Here is an 11,141-nt window from a genome sequence, read left to right on the forward strand (position 1 = left end):
GGAAGCCGAAGGATTTGTTTTTAGCCAGTGACGGTTAAGGTAGTGTGTACCATACTTTCTTCGCCCGAGACTTTGCTGCAATGTGCAGCTCCTCATTTAACCCTCACACCCGATTTCTCGAGTATTCGGCTGAGTACACCGGGGGGCTGCATAGACCACTCACGATCCTTAGCTGAATGTCAACATCACTCACCCCACGACCAGGCAGGCAGTGGGATTTGAACCCGCAACCTCACGATTGCAAAGCTGGCTAACCAACTGCGCTACCTGGCCTTATAGGGGAAATTTCCTTGTGTTTGAAGTGATATCTCAAGTTTGGCACATAGAAATTCGCCCAACCTCGCACAGATTATTCCTATTATAATTATCTTACTACCTGAAAAGTTGCATGAAATTTGTATTTCTATGTTATTTTTTAGAACACTCAATTTTCGACCATTTTATTTGGTACAGTTTTGTAGAAAGTCCTGATCATGTGATGTACAATGTACAATGTACCCGTACGGCGCGGCATACATACCTGTTCATTTCTGGTTCAACATGAATAAAACATGTTTGTGAATTATAGCATATAGCCGTGTCTCAAATAATTATTACTGATTGTTAATGTAACACCTTCCAATAGCTATGGATAAAAAGAAGTTAAAACAATTGCAGTCAATCATTATAAAAGACCTCGAATCACTAGAAGATGAGGCTGAAAAACTTAAGAATCCAGAGGGCGATGATATTGACAGAGTTTTCCAAATGTTGAGACTCAAATTGGAGGAAAGGTAAGTGCATACTATTACTTTGTAGTCTGTTGTTTTTTGCTTAAACCTGCTAAATTTCTTCGACAATGAAATTACTTCTCACATGAAGAAAATGTTAAGAAATGTTGATTGATCTGAAAAGGATTTGTTTATAAATTTCAAAAAAGCAGCTCCCAACTTTTCCAGCTTCTAGTCTTGAATCTACACATTCATTGACGACAAAATATGTAACCTAGCTTTTAGTGATGAGGTGGATCATAACACATTTTATATTATTTCTGACCCAAATTCCGAGCCAAATTGTTGGTGCCTACTGATGTTTACATTAATTCAGGTATAAGGCCCTGAAAGAGCAACAGATTGATGGAGCTTCACACTCCTCAGTTATAAATGACCTCAACAGATTAAAAAAGGAGGCAATGTCAAGCAGTGCATCTCAAGGGGTCTTGAAAGGGGTTAGATTTATTTAAACCCTTATTCCGTCTATTGATTTTCTTACCCTCTTATTTCTTAATGTTTTATTATCAAAATGTCTTAATTTCTAGATTGAGTAGTTGAATTAGAATAAATTACCATTTTCTCAACAATAGGTGCACAAAGCAGTGAACGAACTGAAGACAACAGTACTGTTTGCCTCGCCACCTCCTAAAATAAATACAGACTCCATAATCAGTGCTATAGACCACATCGGTGTCGAAAGTAAGGTCTTCTTCAGTCTCCCATGTTTTTATCTTCAACAAATCTTCTTATTAGTCAATTGTTTTGCGAGTTTTTACCCAGTGGCGGATCTTTGTTTACTAAGCGCAAGAATTGACCAAGTTTTTCAACTTTCACAATTAAGTGTCTTAAAACTACAGGTGATTCCGAGGATACAGATGAAAATATCCAGCTCCCAGACTCTCCCCAAGATGGTGACCTGTATAGCTCATCTCCGGAGGATACAGTAGAACCTGTAGTTCCTTTCAAATCATACTCCAACAACAGACAGAATTCACAATCTTCTGCTAAGAAAACCTCTGACTCAGAGAGGTCAGTACAGCGAAGTGGTGACTATGGAAGAGCACCTACACGGAACTTATCCGAAGAAAGGCAAGAGGAGTGTGATACCAGATCCTTCTCTTCACATCACAGCTCATTGCAAAGTTCAAAAAGACCCGATCCCACTCACAAACAGGTTTGAGCAGTAAAGTTCGACAAATGTTCAGAGTTTGACTGTCAGTCTTAAACGTAGGGCGCTAAATTAAGTGACATCCTAACTATGAAAGCCAAGTGGTTTTCGCGCGCTCAAATGTTTTGCAAATTCAATTAATTAATTTATTTTTTTTAATAAAATTATTCAAACAATATACACATAATATAGCAATGACCCTATATAAAATCAACCCTTTAAGAATTCAAAAAATTCCCTTAACAATCAAAAATTACCCTTGGCCTTGTGGCTCCAAGTTAAGATCTAGACTGTTTATATCAACAATGTTTTTTCTCGCACCTCTGTCTCCACGGAGAGATATCACTGTTGTTCTAAGGATTTCAAAGCGAAGGCGCTTTCTGATGTATCCTACAGCGTCTGAGTACCTCTGGCCAGTGTGGTACTCCATCTTACTGGCCAGTTTCTTGACCAGTCTCTCAGCTTCACCACCCATTCCACCAGAAGTCGAGAACACTAAAGGTGTGAAGCTTCCTTTCTCCACTTCAAGAACCCTTGCATTGTAACATCGCTTTTTCTCATTTTCATGGGACAGGTACATTGCTGGTATCGATTTGCTTGCATTGGAGGGGGCTGGGGCATGAAATACCCTTACATCAAAAAATGCCCTCTCTGAAGCATTCCAAATCGATCTTGCAGAAATGTCCAGCCTGGCTTGGTCTCCTAGGACTGTTCCCTTTGGTAATTCTAGACCATCAACTGGTAGAAGAACTGGCTCAGTCTGCACATCCTTGCATTTCACAGTTCTCATTAGTTCTGCAAAGGTGTCTCTCAGCGAGTTGTGCCGCAGTGACACATATCCACAAAGCTTGCAGATGAGCGCATGGTTTGCTGAGTATTTCTGGCCACACGTACATGTCTTAGGGCAGTCCTTTAAGTTCAGGTTGTATCTGAGAGCTATTGCATCTGAGAACTGTTGTTTATTCATCAGATATCCATACTCTTTTAAAGGTAGTGCTGTTAACCAAGCACTTGCCCCTTTCTCAGCCGCTAGTTGGAACATCAACTTTGCCAGTGGTGTTGACTCAAGCTCCTGGCATATTTCTGCTTGTTTTTGTCGATAGAAGAGATTTCGTTCAGTCGTTATCTCAGTTTTCACTTCTTTACTGTGTCTCCAGTCCTCTGTGTAGTTGTCTATCTGCTTGAGAATAGCTTCTTTAAGGGGTTTTGTGGCTTTACATGAGAAATTGTACTCTCGGTCTGCCATTTCCATCATAACTGGTATACCCAATCCTCCATATCTTGGTGGTAGAGCCATTATGTTCCTAAGTTCATCAGTGCAGCTAAACAGCCTGTTAATGATAGCTGGGATAAACTCATCACGTGTTACTTGTTCTAGAGGAGTGAGCCTATCTGCAACTCCTGGGGTAGTTCTGCACACATATCAATTAATTAATTGATATAATTTAATTCAGTGCCCGTTAACATCTTATTTGTATGGTAAACTGTCAAAGTTCAAACCATGATATTCCGATAGATAATGAATGAACCCCTGAAAGTGTAACTGTTGCCTAACTCCCATAGGTAGACTTGATATCTCCTAAAGATCTTCTCGGCCCGGGTGCATTCATTCAGCCGAAGGTGAGTAACGGAGACTGGAGATAATCTTAGTTTGGTGATTTAAGTTGATTCTCTGATTATCTCTAATTATCGACTACAATCTTGATTTGCTGTGAGATTGCTGTACTATTGATAAATTTTGCCACAGCACCGAAACTGTTACGCTGGCTGACTGTAATGACTTTTAACCTTTTTTTTTCCTTATTGGATATAAATTCGCTCAAAATTATCAATAGCCCTCAGCAACGTTAAAAACCCAAGCGTTCGAATCCCATCCTGGGCATGCCTCCATTTCCCGCCATCTGTCTGCCTATGGTAATCCACCAATCCTGCCCGGCCCAGTTCGGCAGCAACCAAGCCCAATACCTCCTAGGAGCCCGTCCCCTAGATTACATCGCTCTAGCACGCCACTCACACCTACCCAAATAGCTGCTGAGCTTTCCGCTGCTAAACAGCAATACCACTATTTCAATCCAGATACTAATGTGAGGATAAGTTTGCTGCTTTCTACCTTCAGCTTGCGTTCTTTTTAAAAAATCATGCAACTGTTAAGTATAATTTGATTTAGGTATGAACCATAATTTCGTTCAAATATTTCACTTTTAACCATTCTTAGAGTAAAATATTGCTGGATTAATCTTTCAATTTGTTTATTTTCTTTGATTTCAGACCATTGAACTTACTGATACCAGTCTGACTCCCGACAGAAAGCCTCAGGTCAGTTTATCGTTACATCAAGATTATGAAATTTTACCATCAATTTTCATAATTATGCAATTGTCATTATTATCAAAAGTTAAATGTTGATTTTTCGAAACCAAACATTTATTATTGTATAATATGCTCTTTATTCTTAGTCCCAATCAAGAATATCAATGGAGGTATCTAGAACGCCAGTAAGGGAGCCCCTAGTACCTGAATACCAACCTCCAGAAAGAGTAGCAGCTGTTCCACCCCCTGGCAAAGGTCCTGTCATTCAGGACTTATGTTGGAACAAGAAAATACAGAGATATTTTACTGAAAGCAGTGAATATTCGAATCCTGCTAAAGAAAGCTGGGGATCTGTTGAAGGTTTGCTGAGTAACAGAGGAGGGGTCAGGGGAAACTTACTTTCTATAAATGAGGAGAGAAGTTTGGGAATAGGAAATACCGGAAATGTAACGATTTTTGCCAATATCTGCGTATTCTGCTTCATATTCAATTCATTTTGCTTTTCAGAGCTCTACAGCCCGAGCCAGTTTTTCGTAAAGCCGAAGCAAGCGGATGGAAAGCGAGACAATGTTCAGGTTAGAAGATTCTAGAAAATAACCTATTACGGACGGTAGACGGCAGATACTGTCGCATTTATATCGATTATTGTTAAATGACATTTTATGATGTCAACCGTTCCAATTTTTACTACATTAACACAATAAATGTTTGTCAATATCTGAAAAGGAAGATCGTTATGTTACACATCTTTTGCCTTCAGATCGCTGTAGCTAACTATATTCATTCGAGTAATCTGCGGATTAACAAGTCACATTCTATTGGGAAGATGGTACTTTGTCAGTTTGTAGATGGCTTGTGGTACAGAGCATGTGTGGAGAGGACTCTTGCAGGTATGTAGTAGATACCAACTTAATAGGTTTTACTTTTACTGTCTGAAACCCTGAAGTGGGTTTCGACGGATGAAGAATAACTATCAAAAATCATAAATAAGTTATTTCATATTGAAAGTTTATATATAGGTAGTCAGAAACTTTGTATAATTTGAAACATCAGAAGATGACCGATGCAGAAAACGAAATAATGGTTATCTGTGATTATCTGACTTGGTCACCAAGACCGCATATAATTATACAATTATTTTATTAACAGATAAACAATATGTCTCAACATCCCAGAGCACAAGTATACGGTCCTGTTCGTTGATTACGGAAACCGCTGCGAAGATGTAAACTACGATAAGCTGCGAGATATGCCCGACGAGATCCTATTAATGGAGCCCATGTGTGTACAACAATGCTACTTGTCGGGGATTATGCCGCCCGATCGAGGACGTTAGTTAGTTTTACATTAAAAACAGTTTTGCCCATGAAACAAGCTTCACTGGTGAACAACGACTAAATTATCCAAAAGTAGATTGTTACTCAATGTCATGGTTTTTGATTTGACTTTAATATTAGTTTTAATTATGACGACTTGTTAATTTTCAGAAGAATGGGAATCATCGACTGTAGAAGCTCTGTGGGACCTGGTATCGAATAAGATGCTTATAATAAGAGTGCTGGAAACAACCAACCAAGTTTATGGAGTTGTTCTAGAGTTGCAGGAAGGGAATCTCCTAATTAATATCAACAATAAGCTTGTTGAGATGCAACTAGCCATAAAGTATCAAGGTAATGACAATTGCTGTGCAATATTTCTTGAATACTGTTTGAATTCATCTTCTTTACTTTGCTCTAGAAGAATAACTTTTGGTACTAACTTGGTTGTTTCAAAAATCGTGTTAAAATGATAGGACACAGTAACCATCTAACCATCTAATTTCAGTTGAGTCAACAGAGCCAATGAAGGAGTTGTGCACCTCGCCAACACGTTTCGCTCCTCGCTCCTTTCCGGACACCAATCCAACTTCAACAGCTTTCCAGAGTACCAGATCAGCCTCTCCATCCACCAATCCACCACCACGCAGAGGTCGGAACCGTTCACCACCTCCCTCTACTCAGCGTCCCCACCAGGGTTTAACCCGAACCCCACTCTATCCAGCTCAACCACTCCATCCAACGCACATTCCAGCCAGTACAAGTCATGTTGCACGCACACCAAATAACCGACATCCTGTACCCTCAGATGATTCTGAGGACGATTCCTTTTCACCACCCTCAGTAGGACGACCTCCTTCTATCGGGAGTGGTCCTCAACCAGTCTCTAGAACCATCAACTCTCCTGCACCTCCCTTCTCATTCGGGGACACTAGTGCTAAGGGAAGAGGCAATGTGTTTGGGAACGCTCCTCTGGGTGGAGACAACTTCAGGTTCGGGTAGATCTATTACAATATTATGATCATGTTCATTGTTTTGTTGTTGTTCGGAATTTTATCTCCTCTGCTTGAGGTTTGTTCTGCTAAACTTTCAATTTTAAAGTGCGTTGAAAACAGTTTGCGAGGGGTTAGTTATTTACCTAAGTTTTTATTGCGTATGCTTCTAAGGTTTTGAACCGCATTCAAAGATGCAAATTAAGAATTGCTTACGCTATGTAAGTAAATTGATTACCTATATTATTTCAATCAATACATTTTTTCATTTGAAATTCTATCAAATACTTATATTTTGCTGATTTCTAATAATTTGTATCAACATTTTATTATCGTTTAAAAGTTATCATTTCTAGAGTTATTATAAATGGAAAATAAATAATTATTGCGCGATAAATCTGTCCTTCAAACACGTTATGATAACCCTCCACACATCAATTTTAAGTTTTAAGCAATAATCCTGAACGATTAGTTGATATACATTACCAACATTAGCTATGTCTACAGCGCACCGGACACTGGATACGAGATACCACTGGATCAAGGAGAGTCATCTGATCCTAACAAATGGAAGCGGGACGGGTTTGAAGATTTGGACCGGAATCTACCCCCTCCAAACTTCGAAATATCCTACAGAGACTTGGAGAATACCGCTGATGGGATGTGAGTTATGGTTTTTTTACGAGATTTTGAAACCGTTTTGATTTTAGTGTGCAAATATTTGTTGATGATGTGTAATTGAATATCTTCCTAAGAAATTGTGAATGCAAGTTATATTTCAGGTCTCTAAGTGACCGTGCCTCCAGTATAAGCCCATCCACGTTCGGCTCTGAACAAAGGAAGGTCCTAAAAGCTAAATCTGCTGTTAAACGAAACAGCTCGGAACTTATTCGAGGTATTCATTTTAAATTGAATTGGCACTGTAAGATAATAACTATAAATAGATAACGCATTTCTCAAATAGAAGCACAGTAAATATAATTCAATCCCGCCCACATTTTCATTACTAACTGTCCGCAATAAGATTCTCAGACTTATAATTTTAGGAAGCAAGCCAGATAACACAGATCCGTCCGATGGTCTGTCTCCGAGTGATGCCAAAACTCCCTCCTCAGGAATAGAGGTTCTCAGTGATGATGCGGAGAATAGAGATCACACTGTAGATCCTGGTGAGTTCACATCGTGAGTGGTGGATGTAATGATAAAAGCAACTAAAAATATCCCTTATCTGTACCATTAAGGAAATATGTGTTTCGGAGGTGTCTTAATTTTATTGTCAAAGTTCTCCATAAATCTGATAGATAGTTATTCACATGAACAATGTTTATCTAGAGTAGAAGTATTAAGTAAGTATGTAACATGTTACATGACCTTATATGGGTAAACTGTCTTCTTTCTGCAACTCTTCAGACTGTCTCCATCTCAGGTGCTAACTCTCCCAAGTATGAAGATATGGACCGATTGGAGGGAGACGAGGGAGAAGAGGGAGAAGAGGGAGATGATAGTAACATTCCTGAACCTAACGATGAGCAGCCTCCCCAGTCCGAGTCCCTGACTGCTAAATTGCAAGAGATCATATACGATCCTAAAAGCTACCTGTTAGGCGATTTAACTGAGGAAAGCGTCTATAATAATTACAAGGTGATTTTCTTATTGTCTTAAATGCAGTATGAAACCTGTTTCCTCGGTATTAATGAGGCACTAGTTATGATAAATATTAATTTTACCACTTTGTCTGTATCAAGCACGACTCTTCCCTCCTTAAATTGTTCACAACTAATAAAAACATAACCATGAGACCCTCTTCTCGCCCCTAGAAAGGGAGGTTACGAGACTGCAAACTGAGACACTTTCAGAGAACACCACACTCTTGCCAGTCATGGTTACCCACGTGAAGTCTCCGGAGCTATTCTGTGTCTCTTTTCTAGATATGAGACACATTGCCGTCCTCAATGTGAGTTTTGTAAATCTGTGTGTTTAATTCCCTCGTCTGGTTTTAAACGAAGTTACGTTTTTCCCTGAACGAACACCTCAGTAATCAGTATAGAGCATTTCGCATTTATCTACCATCTACTTCAGAATAGTTAGTCTCTATATTTGAAACTCTCTTATCTCTCCAGGCAATGACATCGAGTCTGAACCTACTCTACTCCAACAAACCCACATACCAGTCCGGGGACAAGATCACCCGCAACGTAGGAGGCAACATATGGAAAGGAACTGTCGTGGAAGTGAACGTGAACTTACTGCACGTCCAGTGGGAGGATTCAGTTACCAAGAACTGGGTACAAGATGACCTGGTAGAGAAGGAAGTGTCAGGACTCTCCGAGATGATATCCAGCAAGCTCGCTGTCTCCTCCTGTAAAGTTGAATTTGATGTAGGAGACTTCTGTGTGGCTAAATACAGTTGTCCAGAGGGAAGTATCAGCTGGTATCGGGCACTTGTGTTAGAGGTTTTCAAGAAGAGCTCCACTCGTAGGGTCTACAAATACATGGTATTGTTTGTTGATTACGGCAACGTAGAGGAAGTCGTTGTGCTAAATGTCAGACCGCTTCCCGCCAAGTTCTCTAGACTCCCGGCTCAGTCCATCCCGTGCTATTTACCAGAGATACAGGCTATGCCACCGGACGATAAGACAACAGTCGGTGATGAGGAGGAGGAGGAGTTTGAGACTGATAGTGATGATGAAGATGACAATTCCCCGATAACACGGTGTCAGTATTCTAGATCAGCCCGGACTGCCTTCTCAGACCTTATTTTAAATGAGCGTGTTTACCTTAACGTTCGAGGTGACGTGGTCCCTCTTTACTACGGTTACAGAAAAGATGTTCAAGTTGCTGACGACGAAGCATTATTTCAGTTCCTTAATAGTTCACTCCCAGTTTCTATAGTTGACAGGGTGGATACAAATTTGCTAGTGAATATAGCCGATGAGTTTGTGCGAGAAGGTCACGCAGAGCGGATATTGAATCTGGACTTTGGTGTGGACCATGCTGATCTTGATCCTACATTAAGTGCTGCTATCGAGGACCGGATGAAGAACGTGGAAGCGAAGTTAGCAGCTATGAAGATGGGTCGGAGTAGTCCTATCACTCTGGCCGCTCCGAATAGTGAGCTGTCCAGTGAAGTGGACTCAGAAACAATGTCCTCATTCGATCCTATGTCCTCATTCGATCCTATGTCTGAAGATTTCCACAGCGAAACTAATCTGGCAGACCATGATAAGGATGATGTGGGACAAGCCGTGTACGGTCAGAAACTTGAGAGACGGGCATTATGTAGGTTCTTCAGCCGGGGGAGGCAGTGTTATAAGGGCAGTCAGTGTCGGTTTCTGCATCAGAGGAAGTCCGAATTTAATTCCCTCCAGAGCGAACAAGCTATGGTGATCCAAGAGAACAAGCCCCCAACCCCAACCAACGACATGCCGGTCATAGTCCAAGTCACTTCAGTTCTGACTCCCTTCCACTTCTGGGCTCAGATTCTACCTCACGATATCAACCCAGGTGCTATAGAACAGGAGAATAGTGTAGGTGATCCTCTGGCAGAGCTGACTAAGAAGATGAATAGTATGTACCGGTATAAGGGGTACCGGGAGACAAAGTACTACGCAGCTATAGGGGAGATTGTGGCGGTGAAGAGTATTGATGGTAACGATAATTACCGGCGGTCACGTGTAACCGAGACTGACGAGGTTGGTGAGGGCATGTGCAAAGTTTTCCACCTGGACTTTGGAACATTCGAGATCGTCCACGAGAAATCTTTGCGTGTAATGGATTCAGCGTTTATCAAAGAACTTCCATTTCAAGCGCAAGAGATGTTCCTTGCGGATGTGAAGCCTACCTACCCTATCGACACAGAACCAGTATTTGTAGGAACCGAGGAGATAAATCGTGAGAACGAGAGTGCAGCTGCTCGTGATTTCTTCCTCGATAAAGTGTCAGGTAAGTGGATGATAGCTAAAGTTATAGAGCGGAGACCGGGAGGCCCTCTCTGTGTCCACTTGTGGGACTGCAGCACTGATAACTACATCAGTATCAACAAGGAGTTGGTGAAACAGGGCTATGCTGACTCTGTTTACCCTCTACCTGATGAACTGACCACTGACTGTGGGACTCTGGCCAGTACCAGTTATCAGGACAACAGCGATTGAGATTTGAGAGTTTCGAAAACTTAGTTATTAAATTTGTTGCGTTGGGTGATAGCGTTTTTCAGAAGATATTATAAGGTTGGACTGTGACCAATTTCAAACGTTGAATGTTTTTTTTTAAGAATAATATTTCGACATTCTATTAAACGTTCAATCATCATCCATGATATTTGCCATGTGCTTCTTGTTTGGAGTTTTCTTTTTTAATTAGTTTATCAAAGGTGGTGAGCTTTTAAAATATGTTGTTAAATCGAAAAAAATATTTTTATTTGATGTGAAGTTTATGATAAATGATTTTTATAATTTGTTGACTATGAAATTATATCCTCCGTAAATTTTGGCTCTTATTGTTTATATTATTATTAAGAGCAAATTCAGATTAATTGTAAATTACAAAAGTTGGGCGTTAGGATTTCTTTTCTTCGAAAATATTTGGTTTGGAATTTCTTTGATCA

General features: G+C 40.3%; 1 protein-coding gene across 1 annotated transcript; it reads left to right on the forward strand.

The window, feature by feature from the left end:
• The first annotated feature begins 627 nt into the window (after positions 1 to 627).
• LOC134814657 (uncharacterized) lies at positions 628 to 11,028 on the forward strand. The gene is made up of 18 exons (XM_063822817.1): positions 628 to 773; positions 1,087 to 1,207; positions 1,343 to 1,451; positions 1,610 to 1,926; positions 3,484 to 3,540; positions 4,189 to 4,236; positions 4,377 to 4,590; positions 4,738 to 4,805; positions 4,991 to 5,120; positions 5,406 to 5,561; positions 5,718 to 5,900; positions 6,055 to 6,538; positions 7,046 to 7,201; positions 7,321 to 7,433; positions 7,585 to 7,707; positions 7,965 to 8,179; positions 8,356 to 8,492; positions 8,659 to 11,028. The coding sequence occupies exons 1-17, from the start codon at positions 628 to 630 to the stop codon at positions 8,431 to 8,433; spliced, it is 2,718 nt and encodes a 905-aa protein (XP_063678887.1). The 3' UTR covers positions 8,434 to 8,492; positions 8,659 to 11,028.
• Positions 11,029 to 11,141: the final 113 nt, after the last annotated feature.

The sequence above is a fragment of the Bolinopsis microptera genome, chromosome 5 (assembly GCF_026151205.1).
Source record: "Bolinopsis microptera isolate Bmic1 chromosome 5, MBARI_Bmic_1.0, whole genome shotgun sequence".
Lineage (NCBI taxonomy): Eukaryota > Metazoa > Ctenophora > Tentaculata > Lobata > Bolinopsidae > Bolinopsis > Bolinopsis microptera.